Source organism: Cadophora gregata, assembly GCF_030347475.1.
Source record: "Cadophora gregata isolate MNR1 chromosome Unknown scaffold_6, whole genome shotgun sequence".
Lineage (NCBI taxonomy): Eukaryota > Fungi > Ascomycota > Leotiomycetes > Helotiales > Ploettnerulaceae > Cadophora > Cadophora gregata.
This window is the reverse complement of record NW_026695929.1, coordinates 193,720-217,732: the sequence shown is the minus strand read 5'-3', so window position 1 is coordinate 217,732 and position 24,013 is coordinate 193,720. Positions and strand designations below refer to the sequence as shown.

At 48.2% G+C, this 24,013-nt stretch overlaps 8 protein-coding genes across 8 annotated transcripts; 4 read left to right on the top strand and 4 right to left on the bottom strand.

Annotated features, from left to right (window-relative positions):
- Positions 1–146: 146 nt before the first annotated feature.
- ONS95_011892 (uncharacterized protein) lies at positions 147–2,459 on the top strand (the record flags this gene model as incomplete). Its single annotated transcript, XM_058505492.1, has 2 exons — positions 147–411; positions 476–2,459. The coding sequence occupies exon 2, from the start codon at positions 684–686 to the stop codon at positions 2,457–2,459; it is 1,776 nt and encodes a 591-aa protein (XP_058358014.1). The 5' UTR covers positions 147–411; positions 476–683.
- A 1,279-nt stretch (positions 2,460–3,738) lies between these two features.
- Positions 3,739–6,659, top strand: ONS95_011891 (uncharacterized protein). Its single transcript, XM_058505491.1, has 4 exons — positions 3,739–4,057; positions 4,190–4,430; positions 4,558–4,892; positions 4,998–6,659. The coding sequence occupies exons 1-4, from the start codon at positions 3,893–3,895 to the stop codon at positions 5,325–5,327; spliced, it is 1,071 nt and encodes a 356-aa protein (XP_058358013.1). The 5' UTR covers positions 3,739–3,892; the 3' UTR covers positions 5,328–6,659.
- A 353-nt stretch (positions 6,660–7,012) lies between these two features.
- ONS95_015061 (uncharacterized protein) lies at positions 7,013–11,486 on the top strand. Its single transcript, XM_058508746.1, has 9 exons — positions 7,013–8,673; positions 8,822–9,201; positions 9,321–9,434; positions 9,486–9,592; positions 9,669–10,262; positions 10,334–10,501; positions 10,592–10,669; positions 10,724–10,797; positions 10,918–11,486. The coding sequence occupies exons 2-9, from the start codon at positions 8,855–8,857 to the stop codon at positions 11,293–11,295; spliced, it is 1,860 nt and encodes a 619-aa protein (XP_058358012.1). The 5' UTR covers positions 7,013–8,673; positions 8,822–8,854; the 3' UTR covers positions 11,296–11,486.
- Positions 11,487–11,831: 345 nt separating this feature from the next.
- On the bottom strand, positions 11,832–13,843 carry ONS95_011890 (uncharacterized protein; the record flags this gene model as incomplete). The annotated part of the gene is made up of 3 exons (XM_058505490.1): positions 13,269–13,843; positions 12,454–13,204; positions 11,832–12,298 (listed from the first exon to the last, which is right to left on the bottom strand). The coding sequence occupies exons 1-3, from the start codon at positions 13,821–13,823 to the stop codon at positions 11,832–11,834; spliced, it is 1,773 nt and encodes a 590-aa protein (XP_058358011.1). The 5' UTR covers positions 13,824–13,843.
- Positions 13,844–17,101: 3,258 nt separating this feature from the next.
- On the bottom strand, positions 17,102–19,133 carry ONS95_011889 (uncharacterized protein). Its single transcript, XM_058505489.1, has 3 exons — positions 18,549–19,133; positions 18,014–18,496; positions 17,102–17,962 (listed from the first exon to the last, which is right to left on the bottom strand). Exons 1-3 carry the CDS (start codon positions 18,914–18,916, stop codon positions 17,431–17,433), a joined length of 1,383 nt encoding a protein of 460 aa, XP_058358010.1. The 5' UTR covers positions 18,917–19,133; the 3' UTR covers positions 17,102–17,430.
- Positions 19,134–19,621: 488 nt separating this feature from the next.
- On the bottom strand, positions 19,622–21,309 carry ONS95_011888 (uncharacterized protein). Its single transcript, XM_058505488.1, has 2 exons — positions 21,070–21,309; positions 19,622–20,883 (listed from the first exon to the last, which is right to left on the bottom strand). Exon 2 carries the CDS (start codon positions 20,640–20,642, stop codon positions 19,659–19,661), a length of 984 nt encoding a protein of 327 aa, XP_058358009.1. The 5' UTR covers positions 20,643–20,883; positions 21,070–21,309; the 3' UTR covers positions 19,622–19,658.
- Positions 21,310–21,789: 480 nt separating this feature from the next.
- ONS95_011887 (uncharacterized protein) lies at positions 21,790–22,143 on the top strand. The gene has a single exon (XM_058505487.1). It carries the CDS (start codon positions 21,930–21,932, stop codon positions 22,080–22,082), a length of 153 nt encoding a protein of 50 aa, XP_058358008.1. The 5' UTR covers positions 21,790–21,929; the 3' UTR covers positions 22,083–22,143.
- Positions 22,144–23,585, bottom strand: ONS95_011886 (uncharacterized protein). The gene has a single exon (XM_058505486.1). The coding sequence runs from the start codon at positions 23,533–23,535 to the stop codon at positions 22,486–22,488; it is 1,050 nt and encodes a 349-aa protein (XP_058358007.1). The 5' UTR covers positions 23,536–23,585; the 3' UTR covers positions 22,144–22,485.
- Between the last annotated feature and the right edge of the window lie 428 nt (positions 23,586–24,013).

The following is a 24,013-nucleotide window of genomic DNA, read 5'->3' as shown; positions in this document are numbered from 1 at the left end:
CTGTGAATCATCCATGGAAACAGAGTTAACTTTGCTGTGAATAATCCACAGAGATAAATTCACTTTTGTATCATAAATCACAAGCCCTGAGGTGCTAGTATTGGAATATGGACTGCGCAAAAGTTTGGTTCGCTAATAAAAGCTTGGTTCGATGGTCACGGCACCCCTCTTCTAATTCCGAAACACTTGACTAAATTCGTAATCACACCAATACCTAGGACTTGCCTTAAAACAAACGCTAAACTGCTCTACTGAAAACTAATGAGGTAGGGCGCAGCAGTCTGTGTACCTGTTCACGGCAACTGGTTCCCAGTGTAGAGCTTATATCGCCTCTTTTAAAACTCGGTATCTTTCAGCCCTGTAGCGAACCCTGTTTTGATGCTATTTTGAGCTTGGCATTCCCTCCTTACGGTTAGCGCATTATGTCATCCTCCAAGCGAGACATCTTCTTTCAACAGCTGATGCTCCTCCTCAGCTCCTTGAACCTGTTATTATAAGATTCTGAGAACAACAGCTAAGGCCATATATATTGTGTACATTTCAGAGTTTACACAAACCACGATCACTTTATATCTGAATTTTGAGACGCACCTTTAGATCTGTTCGACAGACTCGCTTTCTCTGCTCAGACAACCCCGCATTCCTGTAGCCAGTGTCAAAACTGCCCTTCAAAATCTCAAACTATGGCGGAGTGGACGAAAAACATCACAGCCCGCTTGGGTGACATGGACTTCAGCTCCAAGGCAAAGCCTAAGAAGTCAGACGACGATAACGAGCAAGGAGAAGAAACAACCTCGGCAAGTGTCGCAGGTGGTGGACATTCAGCTCGTCAGTCCGGCATCACGAAGAATCAACTCACTGCGAGCCCTGCCTTACGGTCGTTTCTTGTGGCTCAAAATATGCTTTCAAAAGAGGATGCCGGCGTGGATGGCTCTGACCAACCCACTGGGGCGCTCAAGGACCTCCTGGAGAAGCCCCATATTGATGTCCCAGCTGCTCTCACAGACAGGTCACATCCGCTACCTGAATACTTCATCAGCTCAAGTCATAACACCTACTTGATGGCTCACCAACTTTTTGGTAGTTCGTCGGCTGAGGCATATGAAGTTGCGCTGCATGCTGGCTCTCGCTGTGTTGAGATTGATGCCTGGGATGGCGATGACAATCCGGATGAGCCTAAAGTTACCCACGGATACACTCTTGTCTCCAATATCAGCTTTCGCTCCGTGTGTGAGACCATTAGAGACGTCCACGACAAGGAATCTGCTGAGGCCGTTGACGAACAAGGCTACCGAGCTGCTCCAATTCTCATTTCTCTCGAGAATCACTGCGGTGCTCATGGCCAGCTACGTCTCGTGCAAATAATGACCGAAGTCTGGGGTGACCGTCTTTTGAGTAAAGCAATCAGAGATGAAGGTCATGATGAACAGAACGGTGGTCAACATGTCCGCCTGGAAGAGCTAGGATCCAAGATCGTCGTCATCGTTGAGCACCACATACCCGGAGAGGTCGAGGACGACGACGACGACGACTCAAGCTCATCAGACGAAGACGAGGCAGAGAAACAAGAGAAGCAAGCCTACAAGGATAAGAAAAAGGCTGCACCAGCAACAATCATCATCCCCGAACTCGCCGAGCTCGGCGTATACGCTCAATCCGTCAAACCGAGCGACAACTCCTGGTATGCCTCCGGAACCCTCACCAATGGCCCCCATCACCACCTCATCAACGTCTCCGAATCCGGTCTCTCCACACACATGGCAGTCCCCGAAGCCAGCCCCAAAATCGGCTCCCACAATGCCCACCACCTCATGCGTGTCTTCCCAAAGGGAACCCGCATCTCTTCCAAAAACCTCCAGCCCATCCCCTTCTGGGGTATCGGGGCCCAAATCTGCGCTCTGAACTGGCAGACTTTCGGCGCAGGAATGCAAGTCAACGAAGCGCTATTCAGCGGCTCGGACGGCTATGTCCTCAAACCACCTGCCCTCCGCCACGGCGGAACCGGCAAGCTCAGTACAGGCCGCATGAAGAAACTCAGTCTCCACGTCGCCGGCGCATCGCAACTTCCTCTCCCGGAAGGCAGAGAAGCAGACGAGATCAAACCATATGTAACATGTATGCTCATGCACCCCGACAACATCAAAAGCTCTCCACCGAAGCGGAAAACTGCGCCATACAAGAAGCATAAGCTGGGGTTTCTGCACAAAGGCGAGAATAGTCCGACTACAGACCCCGTGTGGGATGAGACGCTGGAGTGGGAGTATGAGGAGAATGAGATGGTGTTCTTGCGGATCCTGATTAAGAGCGATGATAGTTTTGCGACGAATCCTGTTTTTGCTGTTGCGGCTGTGAGGTTGCTTTATGCGGTGCAAGATTGGAGGTTCATTCGGATGTTGGATTTGAAGGGGAGGGAGACAAAGTGTTCTTTGCTGGTAAAGTTTTCTATTACGGATGCTTAGATTCTTGTTACGTCTTTAATTGAACGATCTACTTCCGAGAGGGAATACTGTAGCTCTTGCCGTTGACCTGGGTTTAAGTACATATGTAGTAGATACCTCTGCTGAAGCTGATCATATCACGTGAGAAACCAATGACTTAATTTATTCATGTAAACAAGCTTGAACATTTCCACCTTCTGGTCAAATATGCTTTCATTATCTTCCTCTCTTCATTTGACTTATACAATCAAACCATTGGAACGACGACTCTAATTGATTGAGTCCACCAGACGCCCAATTACAACTCCCACCGCCCAATACCGTCAATTTCTGAACGGGAACACATCGGTATGCTGTCAGACCTCAGTCCAAGACCAGCTCACCAAAAACTTTCTGTCCTTGTGGAGCAAATGTCCAGCTCTGCAAGGCTATCAATACTATGCTTCCTCCAATTTGTCTCAAACTGAAGAACTCCCATCCACCTCACTTACCTTAGTATTCACTATCCCCTCAAATTCCTTTCCATCCTCTCCCTACTCACTTCAAACACGTCCGGAAACCACTCCAGCACTCCCTCTTTATCCGTCCCCCTTAGAATGTCGACCAAAGATTTCATGCCCCCGCACAAAGCCAGCAAAGCAACATCCTATGCCCCTAAAACCTGGCGCAACCAAACAACCCGTCATTTTGTCCACCCTATGGATTCAAACCCAGCATCAGCACTTTATCTTGAATTTCATCAACGAGTAACTGATAACCAAATACCGCGAAGTACAATTGCTAAAATCTTCACCTGGGTTTGTTTACTTTTAGTGAAACCTCTCATAAACTTCTCGCTTCCCATCCACCAGAGCCGGCAAACACCCCACTCTACTTACCCCTCCATGACCCCTTGCAAGCCCATCCCATCGTCACCTCATGACGCAAGAGAATGTTGAATGGCATCAACCCGATTTATCCACAAGGGTCTCCAATTTATCCACAGCTTCCCTGCATACTCGTACACCTGCATAGAAGCTTTCCAACAAGCCAATTAGATGTTCGCAAAACCGGTTCGGAGTTAATGCCCCACCGCCGGGGGATTATCAAATTGTCGCTCTCACCGCCCGCAGTCTTGGCGGCAATTCTTTTAACCTCAAAGCTTGGAGCTCCAGCTTCCCCTCATCTGCAAAAGCCACCAACCACTCAAGAGTAAGTGGGTGATGCAATCAACGCGGGAGCGGTGTTATGACTTTAACCCCGCGATTCCCCCCCAGTTGAAACTCAAAGCTTGGCCGAGTGGAAAAGGTATAAGAGGAAGACCTGCGCTACGGGCTTTGCGGATCTTTGCTATACAATATTTCCTCCTAACTAATATTTTTGAACTTACCACAGCACAGCAGGCGATTATAGCACATCCTAATAGAACGAAAGCGGCAAACAATTGAAACAAAAACACCACAATATACGAAATCATGCAAGCACCACCACTTCCCGATGCTCTCAAGGCCAGCGTCGAGGCCAGTAAGGTTGAATATGTCAACTTGGGCAAGAGTGGATTGCGCGTCTCAGTGCCCATCCTCGGTGCAATGAGTATCGGAGATCCAAAATGGGCACCTTGGGTTGCTGGCGAAGAAGAGGTATGTCCTGCTCCAATGTCCCTACTCCCAGCACCCAATCAGTTAAAAATCCCCATCCGCATACCTCCTACCACACTCTCCCGCAATGTCCCGCCATCCTGCAATTGAGTCAATACTAACAATACACCGTAGTCCCTACCCCTCCTCAAAGCTGCGTACGATCGCGGTCTCAATACCTGGGATACAGCCAATGTGTACAGCAATGGAGCTTCAGAAATTATCATTGGCAAGGCGATCAAGAAGTACAATATCCCGAGACATAAGTTGGTTATTTTGACGAAGTGTCATGGGTCGGTGGGTGAGACACCGGAGGTTAGAGGGTTCTTCTTTCCTAAGGAGATTAGAGCCAGCAAGGACTATGTGAATCAGGGTGGTAAGTTGTCTTTCTTTTCACATTCGTAGTGCTATTTGTAGCAGAAGCTGGAGGCAGAGGAATACACCGTATCAGTGGCGCAAGTGGGCGACGGAAGGAGATAGAAACATAAACTAACACAACCCAGGACTCTCCCGTCAAGCAATCTTCAACCAAGTCAACGCCTCCCTCGCACGTCTCGACATCGACTACATCGACCTCCTCCAAATCCACCGCTTCGACCCCAACACCCCCATCGAAGAAACAATGCAAGCCCTCCACGACCTGATCCGCAGCGGCAAGGTCCGATATATCGGCGCAAGCAGCATGTGGGCTACACAATTCGCCCGCATGCAGTTCGTTGCTGAGCAGAGAGGATGGACCAAATTCGTTAGTATGCAGAATCAGTACAGCCTGTTGTACCGCGAAGAGGAGAGGGAGATGAATAGATTCTGTAATGATACAGGTGTTGGCTTGATCCCGGTATTTTAGCATATCTTTTCCCCCTGGCTCCCTTTCCGAGATATCGAACCTCTCTTCCTTCGCACCCACTCCACCATCAAACCTACTAACTCCCAACCCATCCAGTGGGCACCCCTCTGCCGCGGACACCTCGCCCGACCCCTCTCCGCCCTCGGCAGCACCACCCGGTCCGCACCCGAGAAAGAAAAGGGCCTCACCCCTGAAGACAACAAGACCATCGAGCGCGTACAAGAACTCGCCGACAAGAAGGGCTGGAAGATGAGCCACGTGGCGCTAGCGTGGATCAATAAACGTGTCACGAGCCCGATTATTGGGTTCAGTAGTCTGGATAGGTTGGAGGAGTTGATTGATATTAGGGGGAAGACTTTGACGGATGAGGAGGAGAAATATCTTGAGGAGTCGTACGTTCCGAAGGCTATTAGTGGGCATTCGTAGATGAGATGGTTTGTCAGGGGAGATGGAGAGGGGAGATGGAGAGGGGAGAAGATGAATGTCGTTATGGAGAAGACGAACAAGCGGCTGGAAAAAGAAAGTTCAAAATGGAAGACTTGTTAGATAATCTCGCCAGAAGAGCAGATCAGCATTCTCTCGTCCCCCTCTCTTCATTCCTGACGAAATGCACAATCTTTCTCTCTCATCATCTCTCTCTCATCCTATCAGCTAGCTCATTTATAATAGCCCACCCGCCTCTCCTCCATCCAACTATAAACATTATCTCACCTTATCAATCTGCTTACATCACAGTTACTCTTGAACCTGAAAACCCCCAGAACGAAGCAACCAAGCAACCAAGCAACCAAGCAACCAAGCAACCAAGCAACCAAGCAACCAAGCAACCAACCACCCAACTATGCACCACCCACCCTGCCCTTCAACTACATACCTACCATCAGATACCTTTACCTCCCTCCATCAAAAAAATCACATCAACCACATCAACCTCATTTCGGCTCAACCCAGTTCAGCTTACTACATACATACCAAATCTCCAACCAACCAACCAACCAATGACGTCTACGGAGTAGTAGTAGTCTAGATATAGAGATATCACAGTTCGGATTCGCTTCACTCACGTGTGTCCCAGGTGGGGGCTGCTTCTCTACTACTCGCCTGCTCGCTTGTGCAAAAGCACCTAACTTATTCAAGCATACCTACTACTCCATCCCAAGCAACCTACTCCATCTCAAGCATTCTAATTATTTCCCGAGATGCCGCTGCTGCTTACATACATTACCAGGACTCGACCCGACCCTGTTACCGAGACGAGGTGAGGTGACGTGAGGTTCGCCGCTTTCATACATAGATATGTCATAAAGAGTAGAATGGACCTTCTTATTTGGGAAGAAGAAGAATGAGTATTGGTATGATTATCTATGAGTAGCTAGCTAGCTTGGTTCTACTGTATTATTGAGTTCTGTTCTGCTGGGTCGAGTCAGGTTGGGTTGGGTTGAGTCGGGGTGGTGCTTTGTGTGGTGCTTTGTGGTTGTTCGTTTGGGCTGTTAATTTAATTCAGTCAGATGGTGTTGGTTTGGGATGGTTTGGAGTCATTGGCCTGAATTGGTTTCGATGGTTCATTCAGGTAGCACAAGTCCGAGAAGGTGTGGATGGATATTGGTATATGACTGAATGGAAGTGGGTTTAGACGTGAAATCAAAGTCGGATGTGGACGGCAGGTTGGATGGATGATGTGTGGATCTATCCCGTCTTGGACAACGTTGGAAAGTGTGAGGATTGACGCACAGACGACCCCCCCTGTAGTCGGACGAATCAGAAGCTTCAAAAACCACGAACAATTGAAGGCACAAAGGTATTAAAATCACATTCTCGCACGCTTTGGTTAGCAAACCCCCAGAGGGGACCCCGTGCTATACTTACGCTCTAACCCTAACTAATCTACTAACCCTAACCGTTTGTAACCTTTGGAAATCTGCTCAGGAGTAGTACAAGTGTGAATGTGCTAAGTAGTGTTAATAGCAGTCCTCTATTGGCTGCAAGGGGGGGGTCGTGTGGGGGAAGGGGTCGTCTGTGTATCATTCCTCGAAAGTGTGCAGTGTGGGTCTATGTGGGGAACAGTAAGGTAAAATGGAATGCTGGGACCTCGGTGCCAGGGTGGAAGGGGCTTGTAGCTTCGAGAAGAATTAATGTGGTGCCAGGATGGTGCGGCGAATGATGACGCAGGGAGAAATAAACTTGCAGGTATAGAGTATACAGATCGTGGTTTTTGATCCGGTTCGGGGAGCACACTGGAATTTCGGACTTTGTACCTCTGGAGTTTGGACTTTACCATTCCATCTCCTCTTTTTTCTATTCATGATATTTCTGCTACTTCCATAGCAAATCGAGATCGAACTTATGTCGTATCAAGACCAAACCAGAGAAAATGAGGTTGGAAATGAAAAAGAAGAACCCTACACGGCACGGTAAGTTATCTCAATTCTCCTCCATGACACCCTGTGTTCCACAAGCTCTCAACCAACCAACACTCCACATCAATACTTCCACCATCAACCCATCATCAAACCCTCGGATATCTCGGGTCCTTCAAACAAAACTTATACGTAGTATACCAGCTCGCATCAAACCGCATCAAGAAGGTCAACAGAACAGTAGCTTCCTTCCAAGTCACCCCTCCACTAGCTCTTCCGGAGTAAAATCAAACATGCGGCGCAGCGGGAACTACTGTAGATACGATAATCCCGCGTATCACTAGGTAATCCCGAACCAACAGTAGTACAATTCCTTCTTTACCCTTTACCCAATATGGGTAAAGAAGCCTGTTTAGTGAGTGCCTCTCCCGTACATTACAGTATAGTAGTCAGCATTACAGTAGTCCCTTCCGAGCTCCCGGGAAGCGAAGCGAAGCCACCCACCAACAACAGTAGACGTCAGATCAGGCCAGGTCGGGTCCGCTACTCGCACTACCTACACCATACAAAATACAATACGCGAAACCGAGCTCACCACTCTGCCTACCTAAGTGTGGTACGGAGCAAAACCACCTACCTATCCATGCGAGATGGAGATATGCACACGAGCAGGACCACAAGCACGAACTCTCCCCGCCCCCTAGCTCGCACCCCCGCTTAGAGACATGAATCCACATTTGACAATGACACATTATTGACACATCGACACCTTCCCATCTAAGCCTGGCGTCGACGATCTCCCTTGGTATATCTTATCAGGAGCTTGTTCGTGATTGGCAAAGTCTTGATCTAAAGCTTGGTTTGGGATATGCGGATCATCTAGGTAATCATTTTTTTGAGATTATGTTAATAATGAATTACGGGCTTGGCTGCTTTTGCAGCTGCCGTTTTTGGGAGAGTGAGAATGAGAATGAGAGATGAGGGTGAGATTGAGATTGAGAGTCTGACTGTTTGAGGAGGGGAGGTAGGCGCTGTGTTTACGCCGCAATGGGGACTTGGCGGGCGAGAATGAGAGGGGTGATTGGAGGATGATTGGATTGGGTATGGGCGAGAGAGGGTGATGAGAGGGTCTGAGGGCTTTGGGGATTAGGATCTGGGAGGCGAGACTGAAGGGAAGGGTTGGAGGTCGTGATTGTCCTAAAGGAGTTAGTGCATTGTGGATACAGATTGAAGAGTGGATATAATATGGACTAGATAATTGGGGAAGAATACGGACGAGAGGCCGACAATGAAGCCGAGGCTGCACCTAGCTGGAACACGAAGGTCTGCATGGGCATTGAGCGGGTTGTTGTTGTTGGTAATTCGGAAGTGATTTTGCTTGATTTGATCAACTGGGTCGCAGGTATGCACAATTGGTAAGTACAGTACGCGATCTCATACACTCCACTGCGTTATCTACCTCCCCATCTATTCCCACATATATAACACTCTCCCTTGACTGCCCCCCTCTCTTCTCTCCTCTCTTCCTCTCCTCGTCCTCTCCCCCTCCTCACCACGCATCAGGGCACACTCCAGCCCAGCCGTCCCAATCCAACCATGTCCAACCTAGCCAACCTCGCCCTCGACGGCGGCGACCCCCGCCAAGGCGAGAAGAAAAACCCCAACCAATACGCCCTCGACAACGGCCACGAAGCCGGTCTCGCAAAAGGCTTCACCATCGAAGCAGCTCAAGTCCACAACGACCCTGACATCCTGTTCGAAGAGTACTTGCACTATGCGAAGATCACGCGAGCCGAGGAGCGTGCGTATGAGAAGAACAATATCAAGAGGGATGAGCCGTTCTCGCTTGGGGGGATTATTAAGAATCGGTTTTCGAAGGGGCATAAGCATGAGATTAATGCGGTTGTTGAGGGGGGTCAGATTACGACTACGCATAATGATTGGTGAGTATTTTCTCTGCTTTGGTTTCTGAGGTTGTGTTTATATTAATCAATGGATGGATGGACGATTGAGAATTGTAGAAGAGATGAGAGAGATGGTGCTAATGCTCTATGTTTCACAGGTCTACCGTGACTGATCTGGAATGGAGACAAGCCTCACGTGCTACGCGAACTGCATCTTGGGGATCTATCTTCTTCCTCATCACAACCGATATTCTCGGTCCTTCTAGTGCTCCGTAAGTTCTCCGTCCAGCAGAACCTACCATATCATTCTGACAAGATATCAGCTGGGCTTTCTCAAACACTGGATATGGACCTGGAGTCGCACTCTACACTGTTTTCGGTCTCATGGCTTCGGTCTCAGGGTGGTATGTCTGGGGTGTTTACATGCACAGTAAGTACCACCAACCCACACAACATTCCTAAAATCTTCCCCACAGAGATAAACAAGTCTAACACCTCCCCCCCAGCCGACTCCGACCGCCACCCCCTCCGCGACTTCGGCCAAGCCTTCTTCCGCGTCTACGGCCCCTCCATGCGCCACCTAATCAACGTCCTCCAATCCCTCCAAATGATCATGCTCGTCGCGGTCCTCATCCTCTCCGAAGGCGGCAAAGCCTCCCAAGTCTCCATCGGCCGCAACGGCGAGCACGGCAACGGCCTCTGCTTCGTCATCTGCCTGCTCATCATCGCCCTCCTCGGCATGGTCCTCGGCCAGATCAGAACCCTCCAGCGGTTCGGCTGGCTCGCTAACTTCTCGGTTCTGACGACTGTCGTGACGAGTTTTCTGGCTATTGGTGTGGCGGCGACGAGTGAGCCGAATTATGCGGCGATGTTTAGCTCGTTTGGGGCGACGACTGCGGTGCCGTTTGGGGAGGTGAATTTCCCCAATGGGACGGTGGGGAGCCATATTCCGATTAGGAAGTTTGCGGGGACTCCGGATTATGGGTATGCGTCTGGGGGTGTGGGGTTCTTGGGTTCTTTCCAGGGAATCAACAATATTATTTACGCTTATGGAGGAGCTATGCTTTTCTTCAATCTGCTGGCTGAGATGAGGAATCCTTGTAAGTTGTCTCCTTGTGTTAATGTTTGAGCGAGAAATTGGGATCTGAGTGCTGACTTATGCCTATCGTAGGGGATTTCTGGAAGGGAATGATTGTTGCAGATCTCTTCATCTATTTCGTTTACATGTTCTTCGGTATCTTTCAATATTCGTACCAGGGACAATATACTTTCAGTTCGGCTATTCAGAGTATCACGCCTTTCAACTACCGAACTGCTGGTAACATCTTGGCTATTATGGGTGTGTCAAATTCCAATCCCGCTTCCGCCACCATATATATTACATGATTTCACTTCTCCTTTGGAGTCTTAATGCTAACTTTACAAACAGGTGGTCTCATTGCAGCGGCCTTGTATGGTAACATCGGCATCAAAGTCATCTACAACAACGTCCTCATGGAGCTTTTCAGTAAGTTCTTTCCCACCACCATTTCACAACTACGTATCTAACACTGACCAACAGACTTCCCCCCTCTAACCTCCAAACGCGGCAAAATCGCCTGGGTGTTCGTCGTCCCCGTCTACTGGGGAGTCGCAGTAAGTCTTTCTCCATTCCAGTATCCTTCAACTTTAAAAAGTTCCACCCCCCTTCCTCTCCAGGCCCCCTACTAGACCTCCTGCCAACCACCCTTACTAACTCCCCCTCCACCCCCACAGTACGTAATCGCCACCGCCGTCCCCAACATCGGCGACATCTCCTCCCTCGTCGGCGCCTTCTGCATCGGCAACTTCACCTACACCTTCCCCGCACTCCTCAAACTCGGCTTCGACATCAAACTCCACGCCATGCTCCCCGAAGAAACCTTCGATCCCACGACACGCAAGTACACGCGCTTAGATGGCGGCTTGAAACGCTGGTGGAGAGGCTATAGGAAGAGTTTCTGGATGAGTACCTTTAATGTGGTGTATTTTTTGGGGAGTCTGGTTGTGTGTGGACTGGGTTGTTATGCGGCGATTGAGGCGCTGATTAGTGCGTTTGGGGATGGGGGGACGACGGCGACGCATTTTAGTTGTACGAGTCCTTTTGCCGGGTAGCGGGGGGTTTTGAGGAGGTGGTATGTTGCGCAGGAGATGAGTGAGATGGTGATTATGATTGTGATTAGGGTACGGGAAGGAAGTGGAGATGGTGGGAGGGTGAGGACGCAGGAGAGTTGTACGCATGTGCTGTTTGGTCTGTCCCTTTGGTGCACCGAAGTGTAGAAATACATGCTCAGGATAGATGAATACGTAGACAAGACTAGACGAGGTTGAAATGTTCGCTCGCTAATTGAATACCTGATCTTTCTTAGTCAAAACTGAAGAATCGACCTGCCCAGCCGACCTGGCAGTCGCAGGATAATCCAGAACAAGAGTGTTTGAAGGCACAAGGATAAGATCGAATCAGAGGTACATCGTTGGCTGCCATATTGTGACGATAGTTTGATCAAACTTGAAATTTAGATTATCCTAATATTCTTTGATCAAATACACTAGAATATTGTTCGTCTTCAAACGAAAACAGACACTCACCGAGCACTTTTCGCCTCTCCCACAGTCCCCATTCCTCCACCCCACCCTCTTAAACCCCCGCCTCACAAGTCCGCCTCATCCAAATTCCTCACAAACAACATAAACCACCTCACAGCATTAACATGCCCCCTCACACTAACCCTCTCATTAACCGTATGTATATTCCCCAATCCCTCCTCCTCACCATCCCACCCCGGCGCAAATCTAAAAATATGCCTCGTCAAATCCCAGAAAAACCGCGTATCCGTATTCCCCGTCATGATCCCGGGCGTAGTGATGATCTTCGGTCCGTATATCGCTCGGTTGGTACCTGCGAGGACGGAGTACGGGGTTTGGAGTCGGGGATTGGATGGGTTGTGTGGGTGGGAGGGGGTCACTGGCGCGGGGGCGAGGACGTCGTTGTGCGTTAGGGTTAGGGAGGAGGGGGCTTCGATTCCGTCGAAGGCGTGGAGGGTTAGGTTGTGCTTGGTGGCAATGTGGGAGGCGATTTGGGTGAGGTGGATGAATACTGCTTGGGCGGTTTCGCCGACTAGAAGGGGCATGATTGTCAGCTGATGCCTGGGGAGCATGGGCAGAGAATGATTGAGATGTGCTGGAAGAAGAGAACATAGATCGATTAGATGAAAGGAAGTGGCAGTCAGAAGCTTTGAACATGTGAAGAGAGAGGAATGGGGAGACACTGACCATTAACACGATGATTGACAATCGCCTGAGCTCGTTCTGGCAAAGCATTGACTTTCACTCCACCGGAAATGATATCCACAGCCTGTGAAGTCTGTAACAGATACTTGATCTCAGGCCCCTGTTTGGCAGCTTCCAAAGCAAGAGCATCACTCTTCTTCGCACACGTGTTTCTATTCTCCCCACTCTCCAGCTCCAGCAACCTCTGATCAAGCAATTTCTTCAGTTTCGGATCAAACTCCGGCGAATAAGCGGCACCGCACTGTAATTGCGTGAAGTACGGGTTCTCATCATACAGCCTGGTAGGATATTGTGTGCTCTCAATCAGGTAGATAAACTCGCTCAAAATACCAATACTGGTATGGTCCCTCGGAATCGACGAATGGCCACCCGGCGAACGGACAGTAATCTCAACATTCGTCGACCCTTTCTCAGCAGCACCAGGCTTTGCAAAGAGAGTTCCCCACGCTGATTCGAAACTTGCACCTTCGTCAACGATAACAGCAAGTCCATCGTCGCCGTAGCGTGAATGCAGTACGGCTGATAAGTTGCCTGCCCCGTGATACCCGAAGGTCTCTTCGTCGAAGCCATAAGCGAGGATGAGGGTACGTTTTGGGGCGAAGTTGGCTGAGATGAGGAGTTCGACGGTCTCGAGCGTCGCGATCAGTTGGTTCTTGCAGTCGGATGAGCCGCGGCCCCAGATGTACTTGCCGTCATAGAAGCCGCTCCAGGGTGGGTGGTCCCATGCGGGGATCTACAGAGTGGGGTTAATCAACTTTTTCCTTCTTTTCAATTGAGGTACTTAGAAAGAAACCTACCGTATCAACAGGCACAGGAACCGTATCTTGATGAGCAAGCAAAGTCGTAGGCCTCAGATCGGGATTGCTTCCCTCCCAGGTATACAGCAAGCCATGCGTGTTCACTTTCTCCACTTTCAGCTTCGAATGCACGAGTGGGAAAATCTTCTCGAGATATTCGTGAAAGCCGTAGAAGACATCCCATCTCTTATCCTTGCCAATGGCGCCAAGATCATCGAAAGTCTCGGTCTTGATCTTGACGGCACCGGAAAGCCGCTTGATGCTGGCGTTGCGGAATGTGGGAGAGGAGATGAACTCATACGCTTTGATCAATTCTGGAGTGTCCTTGGGAAATAAAGCATCGGGCTGGAGACATTGGGCTGTATAATTGAGAGCCGGTGAGTTTGTCCAGCTGTTTCGCCAGGTGCCGTGGAAATAAGTGAGATAGATGAAGGCGAAGGGTATGAATGCCCAGATGAGCGTGCGGCGGACACCGTGAGCTCTGCTCTTTGCTTTTGAGCTGGGATCTTTATCAACAATTGATGGCAACGCCGAATCTAATTTCAGCTTCTCCATTGTGTAATTGATTCTCAGAGATGTTGTGTCTTGAAATTGTCAATGATGGGATGACGCCCAAAAGAAGAAGGTCGTTGATGGCTTAGTCATCCACGCTTCATCCCACTCTTGGCAGGTGAGGAGACTGCACTGGGATGTTTTGAAAGGGGCGGTCTTTAAGCGAACATAAACAGAAACAAGTGTCATCTTTCTGGCAATGCAATGCATCTGATATTAAGACAGTTGGACAACGACGACGAAGGTCCATGGAGAACTTGACTGCCCCGCTTAATCATCTACCACTTTTAGCCTCCCACCTTCCTTTCAATCTTTGTCCTTTGAACTGGAAGGGTCTCTGTTTGCATCTTCCCTTGGCTTTCTCTGCTCGAAGTGCATTTCTGGTGTCTCTCCTCTCTCTCTTCAATCTCTTCTGTTCCCGCTTCCACTCTTTATTTCTCCTCTCATTCTCCACATCAGCCACTACCCAATCCACCTCCTCTTCATCATTTGCCGCCACATGAGCATCATCATGCAGAACTCCACGATTCAAATCGTCTCGTTGTGCTAACGATTTTGCCAGCAGATAATTTAAAAAACTCAAAAAATCATCAAACCGCAACCGTCTCCTAAAACACAGGCTCCCACATGCTTGCCATTTTACCACTTCCTTCCTGTCCTCGCCACTCAAAAGGTTCCAATCATTGTCGAGGTGAATGTCCCAAACTGCTCTTCTTAGGACTGGAATAATCTTCCACTTCCCTCTCCCACACCTTCGGTTCGGTACCTGCCACCTCACCACCGGCCATCGCTCTTCGCACCCACCCCTTTCACAGTCACAACGTCCCCAACACAATCCCATAGCTTCACTTAAGGTTTCAATTATTTTGTACTTTGAATCGTCGCTAGGTGGCAGATCGCAGCGTATATCGAATCTCTTAAGAGAGCTCATGTGTCGGAATTGAGAAATTGTGGGAGAAATTGTGTCAGAGATTGTGTAGGACACGGGTTCGCTCTGGAATAATTTGTGGGTAGTAGTAGTAACTAGAATGTGCTGTACCGTTTCGCGAAATATCGTATCATTCATCGCGAACATCAGTTTTCGATGTGTAGGGGTTCTAGTATGTGTCACGTAGATAGCGGTGTCTCTGTCGAAGTGTCCTGCCCAGGGTATGTGGCTTACTGAAGGTGCTGCTTGTAACCAGTATTCCACTTGTTCTCTGAGCTTTTTGTTGACTAGACTGAGATAGAAGAGTGCACCTCTGCTGTTGTCGGATCTCGAGCACCTTGAATGGCATATATCACCCACTGAAGATACATCTATCGATCCTTCTGGATTGTGACCGATTGGACCGTGCTCTACATTTATTATTCGATCCTTGACTGCGTAGTTGAATATATTGAATCTGACCTCGAGTGGGATGTCGTTAAAGGTGATCCTTCTCCGGACATGCTTCTTTGCTGTATCAGCTGTCGAGGTTGCTATGTCGCCTATTGTGGCCGAGTCGCATTCGCACTTGGAGTCCATTGTGGTTTCGACTTTGGAGATATTGCTGAAAATGGGTCCACGAAAATGAAGATATTATGATTGTATTCTTGACGAGTCCAGGTTGCGGATAATATCAAGGTCGGGTGGCAAGTTCAGAGTGGGGAAAATCAGAATTAAAAATAAAAATAAATGGAGGTAAGAGACCTCTAGTTGTGCGGTCATGCGTGATACTAATTTCTAGCTTACCGTTGTATCAATTATATGATTTAGTCTCGGTCTGCGACTACAACGCATCTGCACTAACACCTAGGTCCACAGCACCCATACTAATAGTCTCCCGTAATAAGTGCGTAATTTACGAGGCATTTTGGGGTTCTGCCCATTTCATTCACTAGCAGCACCACCAAGACGGATTTTCTGAAAATATTCCTGCCAGTGCTTTCTGAAACTACTCTCAGAATCGTCTCGCTTAATCTAACCCTTCGACCACCACCAGAATTCTTGACGTTAGACTGTCGAGTGGGGCAGCACAGCTAATGTCATTGATGAACATGAACTTGCAAAAGTCATGAGAGGTGTAAAATAAAACTCTCTTGCATTTTCAGTGGTTTCTCCGACAAGTATGGGAAGAGAAGCCTCGAGGCGCAAATGAAGGGTTGAAATGATATTCTTATGAATCTTTCATACCGAAGAGCCATTCAGAATCGGTTTCTCTGTGTGTTCAGCCACCAAGACCCCCCTATAGCTAGTCGAACGAAGTTTGTATATTGTGATCTGGTGCAACACCACCTTTCATCTTGCATACATACTTCTAAATAGCCCATCCTCCTTCGCAACCGTTTTCCACCCATAAGCGCAGCCAGTAAGGCATGAAACCCAAGAATACTGCGTATAAGCTTAATGGAACAGATAAAAAGGATGAGTGGTCTCCATTAAATTGCTCCGAAGTAGTAACCTGTGAAGCTCAGCGACAACTCAATACTTAGAAACGCGCCACGTTACCCACAGCAATAATGACGGGCAGTGTCAAGAAATCACACAATTTCTTCGCTAGTACCAGTAGTCCGAAATGTATGACATCACAGAAGATTGATGAAGCAAGAAAGATTGTTATCAGCGTCGAAGGTGTGACGGAACGCCCGTGATCGAAAAACGATAATGGGCAGAGTGCAGCAAATGCGGCTAGAGATATGACAGCTGCACCTTTTGTGGCTTTTGCATCAATACAGACAGCAACAAGCTGTAAAGTAGATAGAGTCGCTCAGGCAAGCTGAGAACTGATCAATATTCTCTTTTGGTCTGCCTAGACCATTGACTCACAAGTTTGACGAGGCCTCTCGAATATGGCTCTGTCACAAGTTTTTCGTTGTACAGTCGATGGACCCTGAACGGCAAAGAGAGTAGCAGATAAATCTGTGGACCAAACAGTAGAATACCGTGCAGAAGAGCGTCGACACGCTTTTCTTGAGCAAGATAGCCGCGACAATCAGAGGGGCCCAGATGTAGGCGTTGGGCTGCAGGCAAGCACAAAAATTTATTTCGCGTAGAGTGCTGGACTTCCAGATTTAAAAGCATGAGATATAATTATATGAGCCCAAGAAGGAACGCCACGAAGATAACAAAAGATCAACGACTCCCCGGGTATTATGTGAACCCCTTGGGCTAGTCCATATGTGAACGGCACCCCTGTGAACCAACAGAAAACCAACGTACGAATCAGTTGGGGACGTCGTAGAAAACGTACATTTAAAAACTACAGTAAGAGCAATAAAACAAAGCCACATAGCAAGATAGAACAACTTGACGTCTAACTCCACTACGTTCTATTAAATCAGAAGCAAAATTATCTTAAGCTGGGGAATGCTCAAATTGATCCAAGAGCACGTGCTTGTGGAATTGCACTTATGGATAGACACACAGAAGAGAGAAACTTTGAAAATCGATGAGCTTAGTATATCTGATAGACCAATGAGTAAATTCTTGCTCGAGTTTATACTCGGACTCTTCGCTTAAAAGTCAACAAAAGCGCGAGTCATGGCAGCCGTAACAAGGTTTCAAGGTGGGGTAGGCCACTAGCATTCCTGTGCAGCTACACCGAACTTCAGACATGGCCCAATCTGCCACACTGTACAATTTTGATTTCTATGGACTTTCTTCGTTGTCCTCTGATCGGGCAGCAATGTTCGTCCTCCTCTTGTAGCTTTGAAAGCCCGCCAAGAGTCCAATGTCATATCCCGCTTTCAGCAAACCCGCCACCAGAAAAGTGACCCAGAATTTTCCAGACTGAGCAAGAATACCTGTAATGACAGGTCCACCGCTCTGGCTGAAAGTGCGAACCACAGAGATGAGTCCCATTACCGCTGTTCTTTCGCCTGGCAAGACCACCATGGAAAGGAAGGCTGCCTTGGGTGCGATATCCATCGATGCGAGCGAAGATCGAAGGATGAGGAACACGAGAGCACCTGCAAGTGAGGGTGGTACTGGTATCAACATGAGGAAAATTGTCGATGGCAAATGTGTGAATACCATAGTTCGGATGAGACCAATCCGTTTTGAGAGCGATGCAGCGACTAAGGAAGATATGGCTGAGAGGAATGCCATGACGGAAAATATTGTTCCCAGCGACCCTTCCTCGAGCGAGAACTTACCATAGAAGAAATACGTCATCCATGATCTACGTCGAGTTTAGCTCATTCTGTAAGTCTTGAAAGCAGAAAGTACTTACGCTGGCACGAGTCCAGATGCTAAAGAATCTACCGCAAAAAGACAACAAAGCTTGAACACGATTATTCGACTTTCTTTACTGATATTGGGTAGCAGCGATCGCTTTTCTTTCACTGTTTGCTCTCCATCCTCACCATCTTCCATCTCCGACATCAGAGGTTCCTCATCTTCGCTTCCGTTATCTGATCGTTGCTCCTCACGTCCATACAATTCCACTTCATCGCTCAAGGCGAAAGTGATGAGGAAATTGACACCACCCAGGACCGCGTATGCGAAAAACACAGCTTGGTACGACTTGATCTGGTTCCAGCCATCAAGAGTCTGTAAGTGCTGCACGATAAAACCAGTGGCGAGCTTGCCCGCCGCATTACCAGCTGATCCGAACACAGTGTACCACGCGAAGATATCACTCCGGATATCTAGAGGTGTGAGATGCGCGAGTGTCGATTCTTCGATGGCACTGAACGGCCCAATCTCTCGACCGCTGTTACCCCGCAATGTCAGCATCTCTTGAAACCATCATGACGACAGCATACTTTGGACTGATAATCCCAACAACACCTGCTGCTAGCAAAACCCAAAAATTCCCGCTAAATGTAAACACCGCTCCACTAAACACCATCAACAATGCTCCGAGCCCAAGAACAACCTTCCGCCCTACTCCATCAGCCAGCAAGGCAAGCCCGAAGCTGATCACATCGCCCACGAGCGCCAAACTCATAAATATTCCAACCTTTGAGTCAGGGAGCTGCTGAGCATGAAGGTAGAGTGCGAGCACAATTGTTGAGCCTCCGAAGGCGAAGAAACGAATGAAGCGCTGCAGAATAATCAGTTTGGTGTCACGGGGCGCACGAACTAAAGATACGAGTCCTAGCTCCGCAACAAATTTTTGAAGAAGTCGCATCTTAATTACGATTCTGATAGAAAGATGTTGGTACGGCGTTGGACATTTGTTTTGATCTTGAATTCGAGGTGAAGGAGCTCGACGGAGTGGGATGCGGCGAAGGCTGAGATGACAACTCAAGTTCGGTCGCACCGCAGATGTGAAAGATATTCCCTGTCTTCAAAAGAAATTATACCCGGGACAGCCACCCAGTTATGTCGACCAACGCAATTGTCCCACTCTTGGACACACCAGACAGCTAGCAGAAAGTAAAAGTGTTCACGACGTTTTGTAAACTCTAAATGTAAACAAAGCTTCCTAAGCGATCTCAATGTTTATACTGCGATTTCTACTCCAGTCATCCAGCCATTGATCACGAAGCTATCAACTGTGAGGTCTATCGCTCGAAGAATACACATCCATCGCCAGCTCTAGCCTTGCTTCCAAGAGCTCTCATATGCGCCAAGTTCAACCCCTCCAATTGTCCCCTCCTTTAAGCGAGGGAAAAGATCCGCCCCTGGTTCTTACCACAATTCCAGGCATTGACACACGGTGAGCATGGTTGCAACAAATACACGGAAGATAATTCAAAGCTACTACACAAGCCTAAGCAGTTGATCAGATAATTATGTGGTCATCCCACGTATTCTAGTACCTTCGAGGCAAACTCGTATATGTTAATTTTAAGCAACACACGCAGATGTCCGTCAAAGGAATCAAAATAATGCATTTTAAATACACACAGATCGGAGAAGAACTTTAATTACGTCTTGCTCCCATCCCAATACTTTGTCAAGTACTTTTCCACGCTCACTGCTTGCACGCCTGAACACATTTCATTGACCACAGGGTTCAAGACCGCAGATCCGATTTCATCGTCCAACATCATGAGCTTCAACTGAACCCACATTGCCTTCAAAAGATCATTTCCACTCCTTAGCGTCTCGACCTGTTGCTCCAATTCCTTCTTTCCAAGCCTTTTTACGTCAAACTTCCTCCCCGTCAATCGTTCCGCAATCTCAACCACCTCTTGAAGCGTCACTGTGTCCCCAGCGATGTCCATATTCCTTTCCCACTTCTCCAATCCCAAAGCCCTTGCCACAAATCTTCCTACATCACCAATCTCCGTCATCGTAATCCTCGGAGTCGTCCCATCATCTTTGATCAACAATTCCACCGTACCAGAACCCATCGAAATGAGAAATGACCCAGAACCATCGGGCATATCGCCTTCGCGATCCACCCCCGCACAAGCTTCTTCCTCATTCTCACCACACCCAATGCCGAAATAATTCATGAAAGCACCAACATTAAAACGCGACCATTCGATCCCACTCTTTTCGCATGCTTCCCAAACAGGAGTTTTTGCAGAAGCAAGTAAGTCTACTTTCAAGACCCCTTTTGGTCCGCACGCCCACTCACTAGGTACAAATCGTTTGCATCCAGCTTGAACTGCTGCATCTAACAAGGCGATTTGACTCGATGCGTGAGTTCCGTCAACTGCGAGGATCACGGAGATGACGGTATGTACACCCTCGAGTGCGGAGATCAGAGATGAAGAGTCTTTGTAGTCGACTGCTTTAATCTCTGGCTTCTTATGGAGAGTGGAAAACCAAGCCGGTTGCTTTTGTGAGCGAGACAAAATAAGCGGAGTCCATTCTCCATTTGGATAGGTGTGTAGGATTGCTTGGACGATGGAGCGGCCGAGGCCAATGGATGTTCCTCCTGCGATGGCAACAACAGACATTCCGATTAATTTGATTGAGTATTTTCTGATATATTGTTCAGAACTGGGGAGAGACTGGGTGGCAACTTTTATACTGATCGGGTATATTTCAAGCCTTTGCTGTCTTGGCGAATCGGAGGGGTTTGACCGAAGATGACAAAAATGATGTGCGGATCAACACCACTAGCTCCGATCCATATGACTCCAATGAAAAAGCCGTCACTGATGGTTCCAGAGTCTTGATCTAATAGTAGACAGAGACCTAGCTCAGATGTATCGTTAGCTTTCGTCTTATTGCTTTGAGCCAACTCGACTTTTCTCGGTCAAGAAAAGTGGCACGCATCCCGTCTACAACACCTTTCAAGGATGCTGTTGATCTTAGGGATAATTATGTTAGGGAAGGAGCTACTCGAGGTTTCCTCTGTATATAACCGCGGCTTCAGCTTACCTTTAACAATCAAGCTTGATACACCCAACACTCTGTCTCCCAACATGGGTTCAATGCCAACCCCTGGATTTTCAGGAGACATCACAATCTGACTTAGCATAGACCAGATTGCCGCGTTTTGTCGAAACTATGGATCGTGGGGCAGAGGGAGAATTCCTTACACTGAGTGGAATGTGGATCTCATCATACCCATGGTCGATGCTATGACCATATGCTGGGACGACCATGCAGAACGAACTGCAACATCCATGGATGAGTTGGAGCGACAAATATTGAGATCATTAAATAGCCTTTTGTCTCAAGTGAGTGGTATGTTGATAAGCTCTCAGTCTCGTATATAAAATCGGATGACACTGACATTGATTAGATTTCAGCGGGGCCCCGTTGTTTGCTGAAGCACTGGAGACCAAAATTGACTCTATCAAATATGCCTTTGAGGTCACAATGGCAGACCTTGATTCATAATTAGAGTAATTATCACGCCATTTGATATTAGTTTCCTGGAGCTTCAGCAGACGTTGATCTCTAGAGACGTCAAGAGAGATGCAAGCTTTTATCACAAAAGCAGCTACACCTACCAAATCATGCTACCAGCATACCGAGATTGCAACATGGACAAAGGTAAGCCAATCTCCTCTAATGGTAATGTTCATATACTAATGCGATATATTAAGAGATGGTGTAACAGCTCGACGACTCACTCGAATGCGTCAAGCGATTGGCTCGTCTAGATCACCAGTCCTATTCACAGCCATCCGATCTCGCTTGCAGAATGCCGTTAATCCACTCATCAAAGACACACTGAAAGATCTCCATTGTGAGATAAACGAGACATTGAGGCAGATCAGCAGCATGTTGAGATGCTGCGAGGGTCGGAAGCGCGTATCCGGGCAGCGAATGGGGATTTCTTGGATAGATTGGAGGTTGTTTTGAGGGGTGTGACGGATGAGATGGAGAGGATTGGGGAGGTTGCGGCCAGGGTTAAGAAAGAGGCGGAGGAGAACCAAGAGTGAGGAGGCCATGTCTTTAATCGAAGTGTAGTAGTACATAGAACCAGTTTCATTCATTTTGTTAAGCTTCCTGCTTCTAGAATATCTCATTTCTGTTGATGCTACCACTGTGCATGTAGACTTTCAGGTACTCTGCATGTAGCCTTTCAGGTAATGCTCTGGAAACCGGCCTACTCATGCGCCCGCCGCCAGGCAGGCTGAACGACAGCTGAGGATAGATCTGGTCATTCACTCAGGCATGCCAGGTGATATTGAATGAAATGGGGTCTTCGATCAACCAGAGTTCACCAGGCCAGGCCAATTTGGACATGTAGACCCTACCTATTTGAGGCTTGGCGACAGTTCCAAGTGATGTAAGTCGGATCTCGAGGTTGGCAACGCGAGGAGCCTGATAGAATTCTAAAAATCAATCTGCTTTCTCTGTCCCACTTTCGGCCATCCTTTCTCCCACTGCCTTCTCTACCTTCTCTGTCACTTCCGCCTGGCCTAATCTCCTCTTCGCCCAGAGCTGGACGAACTCGATATCCCTATCATGCTGAGAAGCAGGCATGTACCTCCATTCCGAAAATTCAGCATTCCACCCGCGATTGGGTAAGTATGCCTCCAGCATATAGTAGTTGTCCCGATGGAACGGGAAGTCTAGAGAAGGTGGCCCGCTCCGCTCCAGAAATAAATCTGTCTCCGCTTTTGCATCATCCGCCGACATCAAGAATCTACGACGCTTGTTTCCCTTGTTATTGCCATGACGCCGGATAGATCCTATAGTTGACTTCAGGTGGCACTCCAGAATCCGCGCGTGCCACAAGGAGCTACGCAAAGCCTTCTCCACTACCTCCGCATTTGTCGCGGTCAGCTTCTGGTTCCACCTCGGGCTCTTCCCACGGGCAATCATAGGGATTGGCTCTCCTTCTTCCAAGTTCTTTTGCCAATGTGAAAAGTCCACGACAAGATTCAGGTTGTTCCACGCCAGCATGCAGGTTAGGCACGTGCAGATAAGATACTGGTCTGGGGGTTGGATATGTTGGTATGGCCGTTTGTGGATATTCATCGCAGCTTGTCTTTCATCACTGAGCATTGCTGGATGAATCTCCTCGTCCACATTTTCGAGGAGAACTGGAAGAGGGAAGCATTGTGATAAAACGGCATAGCGTTTCGCCACAATCTTCCGGCAAAGTCTGCCTTCTTCGTCTTGAATGAAGCCCCGCAAAGGACGGTTGACCCTTGATAGTCTGAATATATCACTTGGTTTGAGGAGGGTCAGAATGTCTGTGATAAGTTCAGAGGGGAGGTCCCATAGTGTTGCATGTTGTTTGGACGACTTTTCTTTGAGGTGGCGTTTCTTCTGACGTCGTTCGGTTCGCTTCGAATGGAGCGGTATTGCCGCAGTGGTATCGACGAGAGGCTCTTCAAGGCCGTACAGAGTGTCAAGTGCACTAGCCTTGATGTCTTTAGACATCGTGAGAATGTATATTGAGGCTGTAGTAGAACCGCAAAGCAGGACGATGTCAAAACTTGAAGGATGAACTAAAGTTTGCCAGCGATCGGAGTTAAGGTTAGTTCCCGGCTGACTCAGCCCCCGCAATACTTCCCCTCATCACATAGTGGAGCTCTTCAGACAGTGTCCACTAACTACCTATATTGCCCCCGACGCTCAAGTCAAGATACTAAGAGTAGTTGCACATTGCGACGTTTTTCACTGAGACCGTCTTCTTTGGAAGGTTTGATACTGCAGCAAGGGTATAGCAAGGGAAAACAAACAGTATCGTTGTCAATCTTCGATAGTAAACGCAAGATCCTGCTCACTTATCACCTAGCGTTCTTGGAGGTGCCTGAGCCTGCTCAGATTTGCTTGTCGTAAAGATCGATATCGATTAAGAAAACGGTAAAGGGAGGATCACAAGCCGAGCAAAGGACCAGTGAACAATGGCCACCTT

Bases quoted from the DNA above. Each gene is read 5' to 3' on its own strand.
- ONS95_015061 (XM_058508746.1), top strand. From the start codon at position 8,855: ATGTCCAACCTAGCCAACCTCGCCCTCGACGGCGGCGACCCCCGCCAA. The intron at 9,593-9,668 runs GTAAGTACCACC...CCTCCCCCCCAG, and splicing joins CTGGGGTGTTTACATGCACA to CCGACTCCGACCGCCACCCC. The intron at 10,670-10,723 runs GTAAGTTCTTTC...ACTGACCAACAG, and splicing joins CGTCCTCATGGAGCTTTTCA to ACTTCCCCCCTCTAACCTCC.
- ONS95_011891 (XM_058505491.1), top strand. From the start codon at position 3,893: ATGCAAGCACCACCACTTCCCGATGCTCTCAAGGCCAGCGTCGAGGCC. The intron at 4,058-4,189 runs GTATGTCCTGCT...AATACACCGTAG, and splicing joins GGGTTGCTGGCGAAGAAGAG to TCCCTACCCCTCCTCAAAGC. The intron at 4,893-4,997 runs GTATTTTAGCAT...CAACCCATCCAG, and splicing joins CAGGTGTTGGCTTGATCCCG to TGGGCACCCCTCTGCCGCGG.
- ONS95_011888 (XM_058505488.1), bottom strand. From the start codon at position 20,642: ATGTCTGTTGTTGCCATCGCAGGAGGAACATCCATTGGCCTCGGCCGC.
- ONS95_011886 (XM_058505486.1), bottom strand. From the start codon at position 23,535: ATGTCTAAAGACATCAAGGCTAGTGCACTTGACACTCTGTACGGCCTT.
- ONS95_011889 (XM_058505489.1), bottom strand. From the start codon at position 18,916: ATGCGACTTCTTCAAAAATTTGTTGCGGAGCTAGGACTCGTATCTTTA. The intron at 18,497-18,548 runs GTATGCTGTCGT...GCGGGGTAACAG, and splicing joins GTTGGGATTATCAGTCCAAA to CGGTCGAGAGATTGGGCCGT. The intron at 17,963-18,013 runs GTAAGTACTTTC...AACTCGACGTAG, and splicing joins GCATCTGGACTCGTGCCAGC to ATCATGGATGACGTATTTCT.
- ONS95_011887 (XM_058505487.1), top strand. From the start codon at position 21,930: ATGCTGCGAGGGTCGGAAGCGCGTATCCGGGCAGCGAATGGGGATTTC.